Genomic DNA, 23111 nt, shown 5'->3' with positions numbered 1-23111 from the left:
CATTACTTCACCACATACACCCGTAAACTCTGTAACCTCTCAAGAAACTCCTCATCTTCTCCGTCCGACAAACACTGATCATTACAACGGTGTGTATCATCTACATGTCGACGTGCAAGGAACGCATTTCGCACTTCTGTTACATCAATTTCCTCCACCCATGCCTTTCGCCAGATTTCAATACAAGACTCACTCTCTATTTCATCTCGAGAGCGTTTGCGGGAATTGTGACTCACATGGCTTTGATCAATACCTTCCCCAGAATTATTATTATTATTATTATTATTATTATTGTGATTCATCAAGACCTCACTCACCTCCTCTTCTGTAAAGCCGGCAAGTGTTTCTTGAAGACTTGGAGAACAAATCAACAATTGTCCACGTCTTGTAACATTCTCACGTAGCCGTCGCCAGGATTGCAGGTGTTCCTGCGGTGATGCACTAAAGTATTCAAACACATTATGTAGAATCAAAACATCCGCATTACGAAGAACCTCCAATCCAGTTCCCTCAAAACAATTACTATGTATAACATTTAACCGTAATGACGTGGGTTTAGACGCTAATCTTTTTATAACATCATACTGAAGCGTAACCATATCCTTATCTAGTTCAATACCTGTTACCCGCTCTGTATTTCGCAGCATTTTCTGCTGGGCGGCGAAGTAGCAGGAGAGAAGTACGACCCCCAGACGTGATCCAACATCTACGATATGACGACAATTATAAGAAGGAGTGGGTGTTAATAATAATTCTGATGATGATGATGATGTTAATAATGTTGATGATAATACTTCTTCTTTAGGCGTTTCTTCACTGCGTCGTCGCAAGACCCAATCCGTGGTTACAACATACGCAGTATCACTAAGAGCTGGTAATAAATAACACGAGAGATAAACTAATTGATCTTGTGAAAAGGAATGTGTAATAAAATCACTTAATCCAATATCTACAGAACCACACATTTTACAGTACTCTCGCGAGATACATCCCTGATTCACAAGTTCATCTACATCTTCCTCTAGATACATAAACGCATCTATAGGATACACAGGTGCTTTTATTTTATTTTTATCCTTCTCTACATTATTACCTTCATTAGAGATCAATGATGTTTGGGATTGTGGTGGTGCATTTGGTTCATTAATGGAACCATATGGGAGACGTTTCTGTAGAAAACGACGAAGTTTTGTAAGTGATCGATCTACTTCATTAATTATATCCTCATCATCCATATACGTTTCATCTTCCTCTTCCTTTTTACCTTTACAATCACACTTTTTTTGCCGTTTCTGCTGATGTTTATGGTAAGCAGTTAGGAGCGAAAGAAGTGTTGTGACATCATCTTCGTTCCATAAACCAAATCGCTCATTATCTAAAATAGTTTGCAATTGATCAAAAACAGACTCCACCCGTTCACCCATATATTAGAGAATGTATAGATACGTTTATATATGTATATATGTATATAAATATATGAGTGAGTGTGATTCTGCTTGTCTGTTGTTTGTGGATGTAAGAAAAGATAAATAAAGAAATTAAAAGAGATAAAGAGAATATGTATATTTCTGCAAATAACGAACACATAAACATAAATAGAAAGAAATCACAAGAAAGAGCAAAAAACATTAAAATACAGGGTCACATACAAAGTGGGGGAAAAAAATGGCAAGAAACTCTTTTTCAAGAAATAGGTAACTAAAATAGTAATAAAGAGCATTCATTTTCTACCTTCAGGTAGATATAAATCACTTCTTTCCTCAAGTTCAATATAATACCCACATTTCCTCTTTTCTTTGTAATATCACAGAAGAAAAACAAACGAAAAAAAGAAATAAATAGAGAAAAAAAAAAACAAAAAATGCATCAAAATATGAAGATATTCCAATGGAACGCAACACATCCGTGCTCACCCCCAGATCTACAAAGATAGCCATGTAACTCCAACTCTTGTAATAAATCTAATGCAACTGAACGGGCAACATGCAGTTTCGCCGCGAACTGTAATTCATTAACAGACTTTAATGCCATCCATGATTGTGGAAAGACTGTCGTTGTTGATATATTACTCTTCTCATTTACATCTTCACCTTTACTCTTCTCTTTGGGGTTACAAAGTTGTGGTCCAAGCAGTGGAACTAGTTTATCCAATACTAACGAGATATTCTTGTGCTGTAGCGCAAGTCTACCAGAGGAGAGTTGTTTTAATGTGTATTGTGAGTAGGATTGTTTCTCCATAGCACGACAGGCGGCGAGGACATCACCAGGGGAAACTAAATCCGTTTTTCCTCGCGCTTTATTATACAGCGAGAAGAGTTCAATAAGAGGAACAAGTGGCATACTTCCAAATATATGTTCATTCTTAACATGTGTCATCCATGCATGCATCTCTAGTGCGAGTTCCTTGTGAAACTGACTGTGTGTCGTACCACTCGCTGGGGCGCGAACAAGTGTGCCAAGTCCAAGTGTGGCTTCAATACTTTCAATGGCAGTTCCATCCTCGTCTGTTATTCCCTCTGAGTTATTTTGTTTTTGGCGTAAATGGCGAATAGATGCTACTAGCGCAGAGGCGTTATTCATAACATCATCAATGTCTTTTAACGTCTCACTCAGTTGGGCATTTTCGCCAGTGGCACGAATAAGACCTGCAATACCGGCCTTGTCTGTAATGCTAAATACGGGTTCCTGCTGTCCGCCACTTCTTTCATCTTTATTTACACTATTCGTTACTTGTTTTGAGGATGTCGTTGTTGTTTTAACAGATGAAGGTAATAGTGATGCTTCTGATGAGGATGATAATAATATTGGTTTTTTAGTCGTGTTTGATTTCTGCAGCCACCACTTTTCTCGCAATGCCTTTCGCATGGCCTCAAAAAAGTCTTCCATTCCACCGCGTCGAAATGAGAACTTCACATACACATTATCCCCAGGTAATGGAACGGTTATTTTAGCATGTGAAAAGGCAAATCGTCCTTTACTGCAGATATCATGTCTAGATCTCACAATAGTCTCTAATGGAAGTCGTAGTATCTGTGCATGACTGTCTGAAGTTTGAAAGAAGAGATGATGTGTGGATAAGATTAACTTTCCCTCCTGCCACTCTGTGCGACTCTCACCTTCGTAGATACCAACACCGGCCTGTGAACACATCACAACTTCATCATTCTGAAGCATATCCGCATTTGTATGCCATTCCCAGTGATTCATACTCTCTCAAATTAATATATATATATATATATATATATATATATATATTTCTTTGTATGTTTTGTCTAAACTGTAGCTGTATTCAGTTAAACTTCCTATATATTAGTTGCTTTTTTTTCTTTGTCTTGCAAGTTTCTGCCTTTTATTTGCAAGTGAGGCTGTGATCTTAGTAGCCGTTGTTACTAAGGAGAGGATAGAGTGTAGTTAAATACAAAATAAGAAATAATAATAATAATAATAATAATAATAATAATAATAATAATAATAATAATAATAATAATAATAATAATAATAATAATAATAATAATAATAATAATAATAATAATAATAATAATAATAATAATAATAATAATACATCCAATGTACTCATAACAATCTCTGATAACCCAGAAGGATAAAAGCAGTAAATAAAAAAGAAAAGAGGGAGAACAGAGAGAATTAAAATAAATGGATAAAAGCACACGAAAAACTCGACGTTGTTTCGTTTTCAAACACTCTTTCATTGCACACCCACATGTGATACTCTACCATAACTCCACAGAGAGACACACAACAACAATACAGGTAGATGCAAAGAAAAAAAAAAAGAAACACCACCAAAAAAAAAGATAATTCACTCACTGGCGCGAAGAGAAAACATAAAAAAAAACTCACGGAAACCTCCACAACAGAAATATTAAAAGGTCCTTTACCCTATGAATTCTCAGCAAAGACAAACGTTTACCAGACTGCATAGACAAACACACACAATCACAACCACGGGCAGAAAAACAAACAAAAAAAGGAAGACATCGTAGTTCGGCTTTTTCTTTTACATTGATAGCACCAACACAATAAGAGAAACGAAGTAAATATAATGAGGAGCCCTCCTTTACGTCAAAATATATTCTCCGGATCAAGCTGTTCAGCCCAACTTATAAGTGCACCTACTGTATCATCATCAAGAGGGTTTCCCCCCGGTGCTCGAGAATTATCCGATAACGGTAAAGGATCAGAATCAATTGGATTTACAGAATCAATACCAATATTTTGTGAAACCTCAGTAGGAGATGGTGGTAACGTTTCGCCTCTACTACGATCATACGGTGGCGCACACTCTGAAACCGAAAGGGGAATAGATTCACGCCTTCCCAGAGCAATGTTACCACTACCTCCGCGTCTTCCACCACTAGAACTACTATTATTACTACTACAGATTCTTCCATACATCATAAGACTGGGTGTACCTAGAGGTGTCGTAACTTCTCTGAGGGAAGTGCAGGGTACTTGAATAGGTGGGGCAATAGGAGCCCCCACATCATAGGGATGAAAAATTCTAGTACGTCCTAAAGCAGAAGCCACACGTAAAAAAGATTTTTCCTGTTTTTCTTCTATAGATAGGGGTTTTACACCAGATGGAAATTCAGGTGTTCCTGTAGACATCGATGGTGGACGTGGAGGATTAGGAAAGTGAACATCCCATGGAACTCCTGAAAAAGGTTGTAGAAGTGTTAAATCTTCTCCATTTTCTTTTTGATCTTGTTTTTTTTTTTCTTCTTCCTCTTCTTCTTTTCTTTCCAATGGTTCAATATCTTCAGCTTTCGAGATATCATCAGAAGTGTAATTACCACTATAAAGCATCTGCAAACGAAGTCTACGTTCAATTTGTCGTTCTAATTCCGCTTCACCAGTACTGTTTACTTTTTTTACATTTTTCTCCGTATGACGTTCAGGTAAAGGCTGACCTGCTCGTTCATATTTACTCTTTGTATCTAATGGTGCACCACGTAAAAACTCTAAAAGACTTTGATTATTTTGAATCCTTGAATAACTCATATCAGACTGCTGAAGACGAGAAACTTCTTCACTGGATACATTGGAAATTGGATGGAGCTGTGGTTTGCGAAGAACCCTACCAGTACCAAGTTCCACATGCACATCCATTGGTACTGCAGAACCACCTGTGACAGTCTCCACTTGGGTATTATTATGTACTGTTCCTCGAAGATTAAACTCACTATTAGTTTTATTCAAGTTAGAGTTGTGTCGTCTACCTTCGGATGCACCATCACTGCAAGATAATGCATCCACACTTTCATTACTTTTTACCGTAGGTGTAGAAGCAACCTCTTCCTCAGCGTATACATCTACATCTCGAACTTTCATCAAGAAACGCAAAGCCGTTTTTGGGGGTTGTGTATTTTTTTTCCTTTTTCGAACTCGAGATGATGTTGAGGGCGATGAACCTGTGTGACTTACTCTAGTAGATTCTACCAAACTCGTATCCTGCACGGGTGCGGTATCTAAGTTAAGCGGGAAGTGATGACTACTACTGCGATCGGCGTCTGGACCCCACATGGTTGTGGCTAATGTGATACCTCCACCTCCAGCTGTACTTGTGGACTCAAGCCTCATTCGTTCTTTCTTCTCACGGAGGTTCTCAATAGCCTTTAGGATTCTATATTCCTCCCAGGGACCAAGGTACATATTTCTCTATCTCTCTCCTCTTTTTGCTTTTATTTTATTTTTTTTTTCTCTCTTTATATATATATATATATATATATATATTTGGTTTAGTATTACTTTTCTTCCCTATTCTTCTGTTCTGTTCTGTGTGCGTCTTGGAGATGTGACGCTAGAGGGATGTACAATAGCATATATATGAGAAACACAGAGAGAAATGAAAGTAAAAGATATTAGATAAAGAGTAAAAGGATTACATCCATTACAGTTATAGCCTGAAATACATCAAGAGTTACCATATATATATATATATATATATATATATATATATATATATATAACAAAAGTGATAAAAAAAAAACGATACTTTGAGGCCCATTATGCAGCTGATATCGCATTGACTATACGCAGATACAGCTCAAAAAGTAGAAAAATAATAACAACAACAAAAAAAAGAACGAAAAAACAAGTATACATAATATAATTGTTTCCAGCAGGAAATTTCTAATAGCGATAGATCCTGCCTTTTTTTCTTTCCACATTGGAGTATAGAAACATTTGATTGAGCCAAGATAAAGTTTACTTGCTCATTGTGATCTATTGCAGCCATGCTTCGGGACAATAAAGACATGTAGAACATCCAAAAATATATGTCTCCTGTGAAAATAAAGTTAACGAACAAGAAATAAACATACAGCACAAAAGAAGAGCAAAAAGAGGATATATATAGTTATCGATATATTGGGGAAACGAAGAAAAAAAAAAACGCCAAAGGCATGATACATCTATACTCTCGAAATACAATGTACTACCAATAAGATGGCGCATAAATAGGGTCTCCTTATTCTCATGAGGAAAAGGAAATAAAGAATCACCCAATTACATATCGACTACTACATTACTATATTTTTCTCCTGAGATTCCCACAGCCTATTTTTTTTTTCTCGTTTCCTCCCACCATATTGTTTTCTGTACTACAATTCTTCTCGTTTGTCGCACAATCTTGCTTATCAGGTTTTTTATTAATTTCTTTTATTAATTTCCTTTTTTTTTTCAAGAAAAATTCACCTAACTATTTTTTTTTATTTCTTCTTTGCTTTTCTTTTTTTACCTCTTTCCACTCTCAAGTGATCAGCAATCAAGCGTGCTTTGCTTGACCTCAGAAAACTCAAAATCGAGAACCAAATGAAATACAGACCGATAATCGTAATAGATTTCTACTCGACAACAACAAAAGTAAAAAAAGAAAAATAAAACCCACTTTACCAGTCGTTACGTCGTGTCCCATTCTGATCATATCCACGATTACTAGAGGCGATACGTTGAGATTTATTAGCCTGTCGCCGTACAAGTGCTTCTCCAGCGGCCGCCATGTGCTCTTCAATCTCCATAGAACTCTTCTCATGATCACGCAGCATATCAAGAATCATCTGACACTTCGTATCCACATCCTTCGCAATGCCTGAGAGTCCTTGACGCATTCTATCATCCAGTGATACAACATCCCCTTGAACGGCATCTATGTCTGATCGATGTTGGGCGAGTTCCGCATCCACAGCCCGGGCACTTTCCTCTACACTTCGGAAATTCTTATCGGTCCGCTCACTCAGGTCATCCAGCATATCCCGCAGTTTCTTCCACTTCCCTCCATCATTCTGATCCAAATCCCGCATGAGTTCCCGTGTCTGATCTGCCAGTTGTGCCTGATCCCGCTCCAGCTCCTTCTGCTTGCGCCCCACATCATTGGCAAGACCCTCCACGTCCCCCTGCATTTGGTCCTGCTGCTGCTGCAGGGCGCCCAACTCCCGGCCCAAGTCCTGCACCCCCCGCCCCACGTGATCGAGCGCCCGGTCCAAGTCGTCCACCTGCTGCTGCACGCGCCGCAGGGCCTCCGGGTCCATGTTCGCCAGGGCCCTTTCAAGCGACTTCTGACGCGCCCCAACATCGCGGAGATCATCCTCAACGCCCGCCAAACGTTGATGGAGTTGGTCCTGGTTCTGCGCCTGCTGTTGGAGTTCTTGAATTATTTTCCGCAGTACACTGTAAAGGTGGGAACCGTCCATTTGAAATCCCACTAGAGGACGGCTCTCCAAAAAATCTATATGCTCGTTCATGACTTTAGTCCATTTCATTAAGAAGATTGGGGAAAGAATGTATAAAGTAGGTCACGAATGGGTTTTCAAAAAATCAAAAAAAAGAATAAAAATAAACCACAAGAAACAGACAATAACAATAATAATAATCCCTTTTTTTCCTTTTAATTTTTTTTATAGAAGTCCGATAAAAACGATGTCAAAGGGAGGAAAATAAAAGGAAAAAAAATAAATAATAATAGGCGATATGACAATTTTTCTTCGATATTACTTACTACCACAACAACATAGTGGAGAGTGTATTTTTTATTTTTATGTCTTTGTGTATTATGTAAGTCAAGGGTCTTGGTACAGAATGGATGGACCCTGAATATACGTTATGGGAGGAATATTAGTAGGAATTGAGTAATCTACAAACCTACTAGACGATTTCCTTTCTCTTTTATCGACCTCTACATGATTATGATCATTTTCATATTGAATAGAATTCACAGCAGATATTGGTGAAACTATATTATTATCATTATAGTTATTTTTTTCATTATCATATTAAATATAATTACTCTTTCCGTTTTCCAAATGTGCACGTGAATTCATAGGTGTTGATACCGGTTTATTAACACTGACTATATCATCATTATCATTATAATCATAGTTCTTTTCACTCTCATGTTCTTCAGAAGTTATAGAGTTAGCATCTACAACCAATTCTAAAGAAGGGCCCTTAATCCATCAAAAATATACTGCTGTTCCACCACTATCATTATTACCATCATTATTACTTTTTGAGGGAAGTCTATTTACATTTATAACATCAGCTAAAGTAGTTGATCCTCGCAAAAGAATTATATTTGGAAGATTATCCAAAAATTCCAAGTGATCATTCTCTTTCTTATTAATGATCAATGATCCTCGCCTCGGCAGATGCCTTTGAAAAGCATTTTCATTCTCTGTATTTTGTCGATGAGTTACCTTCTTTTCAATTAAACGATAAAGCCGACGCATTGGATAGACATTTGGGTCTAAATTCTCAACATGCAACTCCACACAATGAGAAAGAGGATCTATATCTGAACGCCATTGTCTTGTTTTCACATCTACGATTCCAGTTACTTTTATATCTTTACAAACACTCTAACCCACAAAAATCCAAACCGGATGTTTTATTCGATACGTCTTTGTAAACTTGATAAACATCCCGCAGAGGTGTTTTAGTATCATTTACGTACATCCCATTTAAATTATCCTCCTTATTTAGTGAAGAATCAAGGCTTCTCCTAACTGGTGGTTTTCTTGGGGATGGGGAATAATTTCCATATTCAAGCACTGGACGCCTCCGACTACTACTTCCATCTCTACACTTTCCATTAATTATATTTTTCTGCCATTCCTGATGTTGCACTGAGGTAGGTGATGGCTGTGGCGGCAATAGGAATCGTGTGGAACGACCAGGAGTCTTGCTATTACTGTTGTTATAACTATTATTATTGCTATTTTTATATCTCTTGAATGAATACCTGTGAGGTGCTCGATAGGTAGGGAACTTCGGCGGCAATGGGATACCCGATGCGGAGCGTGATAAGAGTCGTTTAGGCGGTGAATTTTTTCTGGAATACATCTGAAGTTCACACCAAAAAGTGTTTATATATATATATATATATATATATATATATATATATATATATATATATTTATTTATTTATTTATATAAGTGTGTCTTATTTTTTCTCTTTACGTATTTGTATGCTTATGCATGGGGAGAGAGAGTAAAAAAAAATAGATAAACTTTATACCCCACCCAACCTTACGGGAAACCCCAAAGAGTCAGCCCTGGTGTGATGAAAATGGTATAACGGGGAATAAATGAGAAAAAAAGGGAGGAAGAAAAAAAAAAAAATAGCCTACGCCTTACCTTCCCCTAAAAAAGAAGGAAAAGAAAGAAAACATTTTATATTTATTGTTATGACTCAACAATATACCAAACAACAGAAGGGAATCCAAGATGATAAATAAACATCTATAACTGTTTAAGTCCTAATGAAAAAAAAAAAAGAATAACGGGTGTTAAAAGTCTCTTTCAATCCAACTCATGAGAGAAAACACAAAGGAAGAGAGAAAGGTTGGGGATTAAATGGTCTTTCGAAACTAACAATTAAATAAAAATAAATCGAATAACAAAAGATATTATGCTTCTCATTTACTTATTCTTTTTGAGACCAGAAATCCATAAGAATACACCATTCCGCTTCCAAAGCTCTCGAACATGAAAAGCAAAACGAAAAAAACAACAACAACAAGAATGAAACACAAAACAAGACACAATGTGCATAACGTAAAATGAAATTTATCCAAGAATAATGATAATAGAAACATCAAGGAAAAACGAAAAAAAAAAACATCGCCCATGGAACATTTTTCGTTGCCAATCAGATGCAAAGAAATACCGAAAGGAAATATATATATATATATATATATATATTGTTACAGCTCATAAGAGCTACTTATTCGAACGTCTTTCTAATAGCAACAGCAACAAGTATGACCGGGGGGAAAGCGTTTATGTCGATGTAATTGCTCATTTATTAAACTGCCCTCCTATCTCCACTTGTCACACTAAGTCCCCTCATTATCATTAAAAATATCAAAAACACAATTGCGATCTTCGTCCAGAGAGGTATTCCATTCCTATTAAAGTGAAACTGCGCACCCTCAGCTCCACCCCTTGTTTCTCTGGAGTTCCTTCGTTGAGCAGCCGCATGTGCTCTGGCTTTGCGTGCTTGTTGAACACGTGATCCCGATGTCATTGTTGCAGAACCAAAACCTGAGAAATCACCAGTATTCTTTCCAGAAACTTTATTGTTTCTGTTACTACTATCATCCTCCTCCTCCCCTTCTTCTTCATTATTATTGTCATCCGAGTTTTTACTTTCATTCATAGTTGACTTTGTTTTTTTAGTCTTTTGATTCTGTTCTTTTTCTTCTTTTTCTTTTCGTTCTTTTTTAAAGCGGTTATAGGTTTCTTCATCAATAGCATGAGCAGTAATCAATATATCTGCGATTTCATCATTCATGCCATCAGCAACCATTTCAGTTACACTCATATCATCTTCCTCGACTACATTACCAATCCATCCTTTAATGAATTGTGATCCACTTTTTTCATCTAGAGATTTAATAAAATTCACCATAACCTTTACAGCTTCAATGTTTCGTCGTGCTATTGCATGATGAATAAGTGCATATTCTTTTTTACTATCTCGTTGTAAAAATGTTTTCTCTAGTTGTCTTATCAGGTTTTCCTCTTTGGTAATTTGTACCAAAAGCATTCGTAAAATCTTTGACACTGCCGTACCTGAGTGTGTCATAATAGCAACAGCGAGAGGAGTGTAACCCCATACATCAATTATTATGGGACTTGCACCAAGATTTAAGAGACGTTCTAATGTTCGTATTACGATATTTTCATCACTATTTGGTGAGGATAATAAAATATGTAAAGCGCTGCTACCCGATTCTGTTAAAATATTAACCAAACTTTTTACTTTATCTGGATTTTTTTGTGCCATTACTTCCAAATAATCTAGTAATTCTGAAACAACACGATCCGAACCACTACTGATATCTGATAAAGCTGTATGCAGTACTGTAAATCCGGCGTTGTCTTTTTGACCAAGTAATTCATTAGCTGATACAACCATAGGAGGATGTCCTTCCAAATAGAGAACTCCTTTTTGTTCCACCTCTTCTGTCGTGGCAGTCTCAAGAAGATATGAAAAGAGAACAGCCGCATTCAGTGAGGCGAGCACATGTAAAGCCGTTCGACCCTCGGCGTCTGTTATAAGAGGATTCGCCCCACATCGAAGTAAGAGTGCAGCCGCAATATCATCTTCTCCCCAACATGCCGTGTGTAGGGCTGTTGCCTGTTCTGCGGCACCATCCTTGGCATTCACGTTAGCACCAGCGCGAAGAAGAAGATGTAATCCCTGCTCATCCATACCCTGACTTACCGCAAAGGAGAGTGGGAGTATCTTTTTCGCATTTGGGCTATTAACAAGTTTATGTGCGACACTATGATTGACTTCTAGTCTTACAGCACCCGTTTCTGGGTCTTCCACACGTCGTAAGAGAATTTCTTCTAGTCCCTCGACATCGCTTTTCTTTAAACAGTTCCAAAACCGCATAACAAGTGCTGATTCTGACTTACTTACAGCTTCTCCTGCTGCCGTTTTACTGCCCCCCTTTTTCATTGAAAAAAAAAGGTTTTCTTGGTGTTAGGAATCAAATTTCACTTTAGTTATTTATTTACCCTTTTCTTTTTTTTGATACACAACATGAAGAGAAAAAAGAAAAGAAATAAAATCATGATAGCATATCTCTTTTTTTTAAAAATATTTCCAATTTTTTGTGTTGCACAGAATAGCTTCCATAGTATCAGGAAAAAGTATCCACAACTACTTCAGTTATGCAAAAGGAAGGAAAAAAAAAAAATAGTATACCCATACATAGCTACACATAAAGAATATCATTATCTAAAATAACAAAAAAAAAGGAACTACTAATAGTAAATTTTCCCTTCGCTTTCTTTTCAATTTCCTCCTCTTCCTTCTTCGTCATTTTGTGATCTTTTGATAATAATCCTCTCCCTTCCCACCCTCCCCTATCACCCTTATATCCCACTTCACGTTTTTTTTTCCCAATCCCCCATATATATATATATATATATATATATATATATATATATATTACACACTGCTTATTCATGTTTTCCCTTACTCTGTTGAAATGGTGGATCTGGCTTGCGCTTTTCTAACTCCCGTGCCTCCTCATCACGGTTTCCATCAAGTCCACGTACATCTAATCCCTTCTGCTCAAGGAGTGCCGCACTCTCCTCACGGAGTTTCTGGAATAAATCCTCTGCCTTGGCTTGGAGTGTTTCATCATCAGGGTTCTGGGCGAATTCATCTAGAACATCCTGTAATCGCTGCTTATTCTTAGAATTCCAGCTGGATAAAGGTACCATACCACTTCCACGTTCTAGTGGCTTTGATTGTGTTGGACTTGGACTCCATGCAATGGTATGAAAAACTTCAAAAGTTGCAGGAATTAATTCATTTTTTTTGTACATCACATCATAAGCAGCACAAGCAGCTAGTAAAACATCACGATTAAGAGGACGTCGCATTAAATGACATGCACTCTCTCCCATAGTCGATAAATGTTCCATTAAATGAAAAGGTGTTTGATATAAAAGTAAGTGACGATCTATATCTATACTAGGAAGATTAAATCCAGCTTGTAATACAAGGGTAGAAAGGCCGGCCCCATCAATCATAGGAGAAATATGAGGTGATACCCCACCGAGTACTTCTGTCTGCGCCATTGAAAAACAACCACGTAATTCATATAATGTATTACCACCAAACATAGAGTGTAACATAAAACCATCTTTTTTAAGTATCTTACGAATATTTACCATAGCAGTTTCAAGATCATTTACCCAATGCATAGATAAACACGAAACTACCATATCCACAGTTCTTTCAGGAATACCAAAAGGATTAGGTTCCTCTTCGTCACAACAAATTTGAACAAACTCCACATCAGGTGGAATAAGATGTTTAATCTCCTCATAATTACGATTCAAACGCTCCTCACAAACATCAGTTTGTATATACTGTTTAAGACCGAACATTTCTTTTTTCTCCAGCATATGACGAAAAAACCAACCAGTATGAGCACCAACCTCTAAAACCACAGGAGTATCACGTTTTACAAAGGCCCGACGATCTAACATCTGTTCTGCACACAGTTTATGAAGATCACACGATGGTGCATCAACAAGACACCGTTGAATCCCCTTTAGTTGACGATCAAACATCTTAATAGTAAGACCACGTGCCGGTGTAGAACGCGTTAGAACAACTGGAGAAGGCATGGTCACAAAAAAAAAAAAAAAAAAAAAAACTACACCTGATTAAATGCTTCAAAAACAAAAAGTAAAAAAAGAAACATATTTCACAAATTAAGTAATTCAAAAAGAAGAAAAACCAAACATGAAGGAGAGAAAAAAAAAGCCCAACTTCTTTCTAACGCAACGATCAATCACGCATAAACCGCTCCTTTCCTAAAAAAAAACACACATGGAAAAAAAGCGCTCAAGATATCAAACAAATCAGAAAAAAACTACATAACAGAAACTACTTTTTTTGGGGGTTTCAAAGATGATAAAAAAAGAAAATCTCTCCTTCAGAAAAAAAAGAAAAATAAATTCATATATGAGCTAGCCCACATTACACACCCGAAGGTGTGAAAAGTAATAGTACCTCCCTCCAAAGTTCTTTTTTCTTTTGCATATTGCTAATATTACGGATTCCCCATTTCCCCCCGGCTAAAGCTTTGAAAACAGTAATAGTAGTTCTTACGAATTCGCTTTATAGGCACTCGTTTCTCCCTATTTCTACTTTTCCCTTCTTAGACTGGTGCACCAGTTATCCTATTATTTTTCTTTTGTTCATTAATTACCTCACATTCCATTAATGTCTCCCTATAACACACTCCAAATACATGGAGTGATAAGAAGTGCAAGAAGGGCACAGGATAGGACGGGTTACGACGTGAGAAGCTCACAGCTTCGAGCGCGCAAAGGCCTCCCCCTTCTCAATGTTCTTCTTCACCACAGCAACAGCTTCGTCGAGCATGCGCTGCTCGGTGGAGGTAATGGGGCCGATGGGCAGGCGCTTCTCGATACCGTTCTTCCCGAGCACCACAGGCATCGCGAGGAACGGGCACTCGTGCTGGCCATCTGTGTCAACGAAGGCGTACACCATAGGTGAATCCTGTCCGGTGATTGCCTTCACGACAAACATGGCAAAGCGGGAGCCCGCCTCCGCCATCGACAGCGTTGCACTGCCGCGGCCAGCCTTGGCCTTCACCACCTCTGTTCCTGCCACCTGCACGCGCTTGCAGATCTTCTTAAGGGTTGACGCGTCCGGGAGCGGACCAGGGAGCTGCGAGAAAAGCGGCACAATAGACACATCGCTGTGACCACCCACAACAGGCACATAGGGCACGGCGAGTGGGTGACGAGCGTTGTTGATGAAACGTGTGGCCCGAAGTCCATCGAGAAGGCTCACGCCAAATAGCTTATTCTTGTTGTAGATACCAAGCTTCTTCAGTGCTTGCGCCGCAATAGGCACGGTGCTGTTCACAGGGTTCGTGACGACACAGAAGCAAGCATCAGGTGATGCTGATCCACATGTCAAAACAATGTCCATAATGATACCAGCGTTCGTGTTGAACAGATCGTCACGTGTCATGCCTGGTTTGCGCGGCACACCAGCCACAATGATGAAGACATCAACACCACGAGCGAGCTCGGTAAGTGCGGGGTCTCGCGGCACGGGAGGGAGCTTTCCACTGGCGTGCTTCACTGTGACGCCGGCACGGTCCACGTGAGACAGGTCAGCAGCCACACCAGGGGCTCCCACCACGTCGTACAACGAGAGTGTGCTCCCGTACGGCAGCTCCCGTAGAAGCAGGAGGGAAAGGGACTGGCCAATACCACCAGCGGCGCCAATAACAGCAACGTTCACCATTTTTATAGTGTCTTTAGAGATGGCTTTTTTTGTAGTTGAAAGTAATTCTTCAAGGTAGATCTTCTCAGGAAAAAAGGGAGAAGAAAGAGGTGTGTCACTCAGGAAAGAGGGGTGGGGTCCATGACCAAGTTACTACAGTGTACATATTTTTATTGCCACTAGAAATGTATATAATTCTTAATATTACAGAGAAAAATGCGGGCTGGGGTCTTCCCCAGCAAAAAAAAAAAATTATGTAATTCTAGTCTAACTGTACAAATGAGTGCAAACAAATGAACACACCCACGCTGGGATTAACTCTTGTGATATGTACAATGTAAAAAAGAAAAAGATAGGATGAGGGTAGGAATATATCATACTGCAGAGCAGTCGAAAAACAATTTCTTATTTTTTTATTCTACTAGCACTACTTTCCTTCACCGTGCTTGCCCCTTTCTCTGCTACGTCACGGCACCTTTCCCCCCGTTTCCCTCCACCTCATCCTCCTCCTCTAATACGCTACTCGTTCTCTTTCACTGGTCGTAGAATGATGACATCTGAAGATTCTCCGTGCTGCTGGAACTATCCTTCCGTAGGGTCCTCTTCTTGGTTGACGGCATCAACTGGTTCGCCCTCGACAGGGAGCCCGGTGCCAGTGGCGGCCGTGTGGGACTCACCGCTGCCGGACGCGGTGATATAGTTTGCGGTGTTCTCAGTGGTGGTGGGGTGGAAACTCCCACACGGTCGCTTTGGGAGGACTGGCGCTGGAAGAAGGAGGAGATGTACCCGCTGAACGTCGAGCCGGGGTGCCTCTGCCGAGAGATGGAAGGGTCGTCGTTCGCACTGCTCCAATTTGAGCGGCGGCTGTCTGTGGGTGCGTGCTTGGAGTGCTGTCTGATCAGAGCCGTGTCCTTCTCCTTCTCCTTCTCCTCCTCCTTCTCAAGCTGGTCAAGGTTTGTCATGAGCTCAAGGTCCTGACGGAGATGCATCACGTTTGTGCGCAGCTCCGTATTCTCCTTCTGCAGTGTGAGCAGCTCCTGGTGGTGGTGTTCCTCAAGTGCAGTGACAGTTACCTCGTATTCATCCCTCAGTGCAGACGTCGTGTCATCCACGGCAAGCATTTGCCGCACACCATGCACGGCGACAAGATACGCCACAAACTCCTCGAAATAATGCTGTTTGTACTGTTCCAGGAGTGACAACACCACTACGGAATTTGCTGCAGAAAAAACAGGTTGCTTACATACCGCATTGGCTTCGGTAACCGCATCAGTGTCAAAAAGAACGGCTTCTGTCGCCGTGAATACCTCTTTTGCCACAGCAGTGCTTTCTGCAACAAGAAAATAGGAATCCATGAAAGATGCTACAAGACCCTGCCACTCTTCTTCCTGAGAAGTGACAAGCACACCTCGTTCTTGTTCCTCTGTTGTAACACACATCGCAAGCCGCTCCCGGTGCATTGATTCGAGCGCCTTCTCTGTCTCCAGCAGCGCTGCATGAGCCGCCTCCACCCGAGAAGCGTGCTCTGCAACACAGTGCATCGCAAAGGACATGTGCGCATCAAGCAGCAGGCGTTCCGTGTTGCTGCAGTGGGCAGATCCCGCTACCGCGTCCCGCCACCCTGCCACAAGCTCCACTCGTGCCGCCTCTTCTTCTCCCATGAGGGTCTGCCGTTCCCCTGAGTACTCGCCGATGAGCACACTGCTCATCTCAACCAGGTGCAGCAATTGGGAAGCATTTGCAGCACGAAGAGATTCCAACTCCTGTTGGGCCTCTACACGTTGCTGTGAAAGCACGGATTTGGCCACCTCCAACTTCCTCTCCAGCACATCACATGCAACCGTGTGTTCCTGCTGCACGTCACGCAGCTTCGCCTCGTGGAAACGCTCTGTCTCGGCGACATGCTGCTTTGTATCCTCCACAAGCTTCGTGTGGTCAGCACGCAGACTCTCCAAAGCCTCAGTAAGGGTCTCTGTCACAGTACCCATGTGCTCCTTCATAAGCCCCACTTTACTATCCATGACGCGGTCATACCACTGCTGAAGTGAGAGTGTACGCAGTTCTTGTTGCATAGTGCAGCGCAAGGAGTGCCGGTCGTTCTCTTGACAGGTCACAAGCACCTCGCGCTCCTGCTTCTCGGCGCTAAGACACGCCGAAAGCCGCTCCCGGTGCATTGATTCGAGCGCCTTCTCTGTCTCCAGCAGCGCTGCATGAGCCGCCTCCACCCGAGAAGCGTGCTCTGCAGCACAGTGCATCGCAAAGGACATGTGCGCATCAAGCAGCAGGCGTTCCGTGTTGCTGCAGTGGGCAGATCCCGCTACCGCGTCCCGCCACCCTGCCACAAGCTCCACTCGTGCCGCCTCTTCTTCTCCCATGAGGGTCTGCCGTTCCCCTGAGTACTCGCCGATGAGCACACTGCTCATCTCAACCAGGTGCAGCAATTGGGAAGCATTTGCAGCACGAAGAGATTCCAACTCCTGTTGGGCCTCTACACGTTGCTGTGAAAGCACGGATTTGGCCACCTCCAACTTCCTCTCCAGCACATCACATGCAACCGTGTGTTCCTGCTGCACGTCACGCAGCTTCGCCTCGTGGAAACGCTCTGTCTCGGCGACATGCTGCTTTGTATCCTCCACAAGCTTCGTGTGGTCAGCACGCAGACTCTCCAAAGCCTCAGTAAGGGTGTTTTTCAGCGAGTCAAGTTGTGTAGTGTAGAGAGTATTCTGTTTTTCTAATAGATCTTCAGTACTTAATATTATTTCTCCCTTCTCTGATGATATTTTTAATGCAGAATCCCTCTCTGCTTTAATTACTACAATAGTTTCCTCCAACCTTTCTAAGTCATTCTTCATAATCTCTTGGAGTTGTTGCAGCTCTGCAGATGCTCGATCCCGAGTTTGTTGCAGATTGTCCTGTAGTTGGGCAGTAGTCATTTCTTGATGTTCATGAAGCAAACGCTTTTCTTCAAGGTGGTTCCTCTGTACTTCATTTAGTTCATATTCTAGAGTATTTGTCTTTTTGGTGTAATCTTCTAACTGGTTTTGCATGTACTGGATGTTTCGATCATATTCCTTCTGTATTTGGTGAAGCAGATATTCTTCTTTACTTTTACTCGTTTCTAAGGTATTATACAGTTGATGTTCCATGGATGTGACAAATCCAAGAATATATTGGTGCATTTCTTTTACCCCATCACAGTGTTGAGCGTATTGTCCTTGTAAATCCTGTTGATGGAGTGATTTGATATGTTCTAGTTTACTGTTATATTCTTCCTTTTCTGCTTTAAGGCTATCGGTAAGCGACGTTAATGTCCTTTCATATTTATTTTTTAAATATTGTATCTCTTCATCTGTATTTTGTTTGGTAGTTTCAATTTCTTTCGAGAGAGATAATTGTTTTTCGTGAAGATCTTCAATGTACTCGATATATGAACCCTCTACCAATTGATGCTTTTTCTGTATCCATTGAAGTAGAATATCAGATTGGTCGTTGTATACCATCGTTGTTAATATACAGAAATCTATTTGTTCTTGTTTAGCCTGCTCAAAGCGTTGTTCTAATGAGTTGTTTTTTTCTTCAACCATTTGAACTCTTTCTTCAGCTTCCTTGATGGAGGTAGCGCACATTTCTCGCAGAGTTTTCATTTCTTCTTGAATGGTGTCTTCTTGATATTTTTGAATTACCTTACTACTTTGGAGTTTTAGTCTCTGACGCTCCTCCGCTTCTTCTGCAGAAATATGAGACTGTTCTTCAAGAGCTTCTGCTATTAAGTTAATAGTTGCAGAAATAGTATTATTTTGAGACTGTAGTAACAGTTCCATCTTTTCTTCTACAGATGACAACTCTGATTGAGTAGCTTCAATTTTCTCTTTTAGTCCAGTTTCATTGTCGGACAAAACTTGTCTCTCCTTCACGTGCTGTTCACATCGTTCTTTAGAGCGACGAAGTTTATCTGTTAAATCTTCTAGTTGTCCTTTCAATTGCGTTATTTCCTCCTCCAATTTCGCTGATTGCTCCCTTTGAATACGTACTTGTTCTTTTTGAGATTTAAGAAGTGCGGAGATATTAGCAAGTTCCTTCTCTTTACGTCTAATCTTTTCTGTATAATTTACAATTAGGGTATCCCGTGCAGAGGTATCTGTTGCTGCTCGTGATTTATTTTCTTCCTTTACAGCTGTATTTTCCTTCATACACGCCTTTGTATGAGCTGCAATAAGTTTTTCTCCTATTGTGGCCAGTACAGATCTCTCTTTGTTTTCAAGTTTAATAAGAATCTCCCGTAGAGCTCGGCTGTGGGTCTCAATCATTGTGGTATTTTTTTCCGACATCATCTCATATTTTTCTGTGGCCGCAGATGCACAGAGGGTTACAGACTCCAAAAGTTGTGCGTAGTCTGTGTTCATAGTAGAAATACCAAGTCGTTTTAATCCATCCAGTGTTTTTAGACTTAAGTGAAGATGCGATAAAGTATTCCTTTTCTCACCTCCATTTATGACTGCTGCTCCTGCTGGGACAACAACGGAGCGTGAGGCGAGGAATTCTTCCTTTTCCTTCTTTAACGTCATTAATTGTTCACTTAACTTTGCAATGGTATCGGTATGAGACTTTAACTCACCTTGTAATTTTACCACCATTGTTTTTGTACGATTTAAATTTTTCACTTCTTGCTGTAATTGAAAATTTTCTTCTTCAAGTTGTTGCACCAATACATCACTCTTTCCTTCTAATTTCTTTTGTAAATCATTAATGGTGTCATTACGATCCGAAATTTCCTGTTCCAATCGTAGAACCCGATTTTGAAGTTCTTCCACTTCTTCCGTGGTACAATCATATTGTGGTTGTTCACGTAAAAGTTGTTGAAGTCGTGCAACTTCTAAAGTTAACATTTTAATTTGTCGTACTTGTGGATCTTCATTAATAACAGCCTTCGTCACAATTTGTTTCGCACGTGAGGCGTATCGCAGTGTTTGACACATCTCATCATAGTGTGGTGCACTTGGGGATATCGTAGCCACCATAGAAGTTTTACTATTACCACCTAAGGAATCCATTAACAACCAGGTGAGGTTAGAATCACGGTATGGGCAAAATACACCAGCTTTACCAGAGGAAATATCAGCAAGTGCATCTATAACACGACCTAATACTGTGAGGGATAAATTAATTTTTGTGGCTTCTTTAAATTGTTTTCCTTCCACACCACTAGCTCCTGTACGTTCAGAACCTGCAAGATCGACCAAATTTAATTTACTACTAACACGTACACTATTACCACTCTCATCAAGATTTACTTGTACAATATGAAGACATACAATGGCATGACTACGACTACTACGATCATTCATTTTTGTACAAGCTGTATGACGATCTGCCGTTCCTCGTCTAATCCATTGTAATAATTCTTTTTCTTCGGTTACTTGTTTTCGTACAAGTCCTTCTACGTAGGCACCTGGAGTAGATTGATGACGTAATCGTAGTTCGGTGGAATGATTTCCCCCAATAAGATCAAAAATTTTCTCATTATAAATTTCATAATACTCCATTTCTACACGAAAAGAATGCGTGCTATTTTGTTTATGTTTAAGACGAAGAGAATAAAAAATATCACGTGCCAGGCGTGGAATAATACCTTCATTACCCATTGTTGCATGTTCTCCAGATTCTACAACATTCACAACACCTCCACCGTAACTTGCGGCAAATTTTACAGAATCATCACATACCGTCGGTGTAGCAGGAAGCACCTTATCCTCCCTCACTCCATTTTTCTGTATTTCTACACACGAGAATGTTTTATCGGCATTCCTTCGCTGCACAGCTGCCGCTGCTACTACTACTACTACTGTGTGTGGTCCAATCATTGTATATGTCTTTCCACTACCGGTTTGTCCATAGGCGAAGATACACCCATTATATCCATCAATCACATTACGTAGCACGGGAACACCAATGTGATTATAAACCGCCAGCTGTTCGCCATCGACGGTTGTGGCATCGAAACAACGTTCAAAGGCGTATGTCTGCCGTGCGGCGAAGTTTTTTGATGGATCGAGAATTGTTATTTGTGAGCCATCAGCGCCTATTCGCACTGTACGGGGAATTTCTCCCTCTCCGTTTTCTTTATTTTCCATTTGCTCTATTTCGTGTGGGTGGAATGGACGAATGCGTACGTATACTTTGGTGGCCGTCGTCGTGGTCTGCGAGGGCCGTGGTGATATTGATATTTTCGGCGTGCTAGTGTTAGACGTCATTTGGGTGATCTTGCCTTTCTTTATTTCTCCTTCTTTTATTAGTCCCACAGCGTTGTTTTGTCTTTTTCTTAATTCTTCTTTTTTTTTTGTGTGTGTGTGTAAATATTACGTTACACGCTATTAGCTTATTATTTAGGTTCGATTTTCTTGTTTTTGTTGTTGTTAATAATATTATTTTCTCTTGTCTTTTCTCTTTAAATAAATTGGTCTACTTTGTTTTAACCTATTTTCCCTTTTCGTTTAGTTCTTTTTTTAAAAATATAACTCTTAGTCCCCGTATCCACACGCCAACGCAATATAAAAATAATATTAACAACTAAAGTAGAAAAAAAAAACAATAATAAGATACTATCTGTGTAGGGTTGGGACTGCAGCAATATCTTCTAAGATGGACTCAAACTTTATCTGCAGATTTTTTTTTAATTACAGCTAGACACAATGAAAAAACGAAAAAAGAAAAGAAAAAGTATTATAAAACACTAATAATAATAAAGTAATAATAACAGTTTAATAGTAAATAATCACACCATATATATATATATATACAAACACAGAGAAATTCTATACTATAAAGTCTGAGTGATATTACTGTTTGCTCTTTGCCGGGAAAGAGACACAAACGTGCCAACAGCGCCGTAGTGAGTTCGGAAGAGAAAAAGGAAGAATCGAAACGGAAAAAAGGAAAACAAATTAATAAATATCAGCGATAGCAGCTAAATGAAAACAAAAAAGAAAAAGAAAGGAAAAATAGTTGAAAGCATGAAATCAGAGATCCTAAACAAGAAACAAAAAATGAAGAACTGGGAAAAGTGTCTCTAGGCAGACAAGCTAATGTCATCTCATCACATTTCTTATTTATTTTTCACTCATTCATTTAGTATTCACGAGTAAATAAACAGAGAGTTTGGCATGAGCAACAAAAAAAGAAAAAAGAAATACAAAAGTCCTTTTTCAGAGAACAGCCCAAATACTATAGAATACACAAATGTACATGTATATATATATATATATGAGAACGAGAGAGAGATAAAGAGCGGAGAAAACAAACGAAAAAAAAGGGAAATAAAAGAAGAAAGAAAGTATGAAAAAGAAAGGAATACAATCACTCATTCTAGAAAATATTATCCCTTTCCGTACCTATATATATTACTTCAATAACCCTAACGTAACCTCTAAGTTTTTTTGTTCATCTTTTTCCTTCTCCTTAAATAATTCTCAACTCTTTCTGTCCTTTAACAAATGTCTACGTTCTAACAACCTCATTATTATTATTATTATTATTATTAATAGCATAGTTGCTACTCCATTATTCTCCCTCTCACTCTATGCATAAGTCTAACCATATATATATATATATATATATATATAGGGTAAAAGTGTGAACGAGGAGTTCTTCACAAAACATAAAAAAAAAAAACAGCACTCTACTCAACGCCAAAAAAGAAAGAATGACAATACGTAAGAAATAAAGTTGAGCATAACAAAAACAAAAAATAAATAAATATGTCATTTGTTTTTTACTTTTCTTCCGTTCTTAAATATAA

At 39.5% G+C, this 23111-nt stretch overlaps 10 protein-coding genes across 11 annotated transcripts; all 10 read right to left on the bottom strand.

The window, feature by feature from the left end:
* Positions 1-2: 2 nt before the first annotated feature.
* LSM04_005027 (uncharacterized protein) lies at positions 3-1424 on the bottom strand (the record flags this gene model as incomplete). Of its 2 annotated transcripts, XM_067337302.1 has the most annotated exons (2): positions 3-395; positions 443-460. In XM_067337302.1, the coding sequence occupies 2 exons, from the start codon at positions 458-460 to the stop codon at positions 3-5; spliced, it is 411 nt and encodes a 136-aa protein (XP_067189804.1). The 2 variants fall into 2 exon arrangements, with proteins under 2 accessions (XP_067189804.1, XP_067189805.1); XM_067337303.1 differs by having other exon boundaries at positions 3-1424.
* A 442-nt stretch (positions 1425-1866) lies between these two features.
* On the bottom strand, positions 1867-3207 carry LSM04_003080 (Snf8/Vps36 family; the record flags this gene model as incomplete). The annotated part of the gene is made up of 1 exon (XM_067337301.1): positions 1867-3207. The coding sequence occupies one exon, from the start codon at positions 3205-3207 to the stop codon at positions 1867-1869; it is 1341 nt and encodes a 446-aa protein (XP_067189706.1).
* Positions 3208-4083: 876 nt separating this feature from the next.
* On the bottom strand, positions 4084-5673 carry LSM04_008498 (uncharacterized protein; the record flags this gene model as incomplete). The annotated part of the gene is made up of 1 exon (XM_067337299.1): positions 4084-5673. One exon carries the CDS (start codon positions 5671-5673, stop codon positions 4084-4086), a length of 1590 nt encoding a protein of 529 aa, XP_067189963.1.
* Positions 5674-6911: 1238 nt separating this feature from the next.
* LSM04_002674 (uncharacterized protein) lies at positions 6912-7763 on the bottom strand (the record flags this gene model as incomplete). The annotated part of the gene is made up of 1 exon (XM_067337298.1): positions 6912-7763. The coding sequence occupies one exon, from the start codon at positions 7761-7763 to the stop codon at positions 6912-6914; it is 852 nt and encodes a 283-aa protein (XP_067189684.1).
* A 315-nt stretch (positions 7764-8078) lies between these two features.
* Positions 8079-8747, bottom strand: LSM04_006947 (uncharacterized protein; the record flags this gene model as incomplete). Its single annotated transcript, XM_067337297.1, has 2 exons — positions 8079-8192; positions 8487-8747. 2 exons carry the CDS (start codon positions 8745-8747, stop codon positions 8079-8081), a joined length of 375 nt encoding a protein of 124 aa, XP_067189889.1.
* A 118-nt stretch (positions 8748-8865) lies between these two features.
* Positions 8866-9360, bottom strand: LSM04_004175 (uncharacterized protein; the record flags this gene model as incomplete). The annotated part of the gene is made up of 1 exon (XM_067337296.1): positions 8866-9360. One exon carries the CDS (start codon positions 9358-9360, stop codon positions 8866-8868), a length of 495 nt encoding a protein of 164 aa, XP_067189768.1.
* A 964-nt stretch (positions 9361-10324) lies between these two features.
* LSM04_003445 (Ankyrin repeat-containing domain) lies at positions 10325-11989 on the bottom strand (the record flags this gene model as incomplete). The annotated part of the gene is made up of 1 exon (XM_067337295.1): positions 10325-11989. The coding sequence occupies one exon, from the start codon at positions 11987-11989 to the stop codon at positions 10325-10327; it is 1665 nt and encodes a 554-aa protein (XP_067189721.1).
* Positions 11990-12495: 506 nt separating this feature from the next.
* Positions 12496-13677, bottom strand: LSM04_008551 (Methyltransferase type 11; the record flags this gene model as incomplete). The annotated part of the gene is made up of 1 exon (XM_067337294.1): positions 12496-13677. The coding sequence occupies one exon, from the start codon at positions 13675-13677 to the stop codon at positions 12496-12498; it is 1182 nt and encodes a 393-aa protein (XP_067189965.1).
* A 688-nt stretch (positions 13678-14365) lies between these two features.
* Positions 14366-15337, bottom strand: LSM04_001662 (Lactate/malate dehydrogenase; the record flags this gene model as incomplete). Its single annotated transcript, XM_067337293.1, has 1 exon — positions 14366-15337. One exon carries the CDS (start codon positions 15335-15337, stop codon positions 14366-14368), a length of 972 nt encoding a protein of 323 aa, XP_067189633.1.
* Positions 15338-15849: 512 nt separating this feature from the next.
* Positions 15850-21567, bottom strand: LSM04_005946 (Kinesin motor domain; the record flags this gene model as incomplete). Its single annotated transcript, XM_067337292.1, has 1 exon — positions 15850-21567. The coding sequence occupies one exon, from the start codon at positions 21565-21567 to the stop codon at positions 15850-15852; it is 5718 nt and encodes a 1905-aa protein (XP_067189845.1).
* Between the last annotated feature and the right edge of the window lie 1544 nt (positions 21568-23111).

Source organism: Trypanosoma melophagium (assembly GCF_022059095.1).
Source record: "Trypanosoma melophagium isolate St. Kilda chromosome Unknown ctg3segment0, whole genome shotgun sequence".
NCBI classification, from domain to species: Eukaryota; Euglenozoa; class Kinetoplastea; order Trypanosomatida; family Trypanosomatidae; genus Trypanosoma; species Trypanosoma melophagium.
Note: the sequence above shows the minus strand (reverse complement) of the source record. Positions and strands in the feature narration are given on the sequence as shown.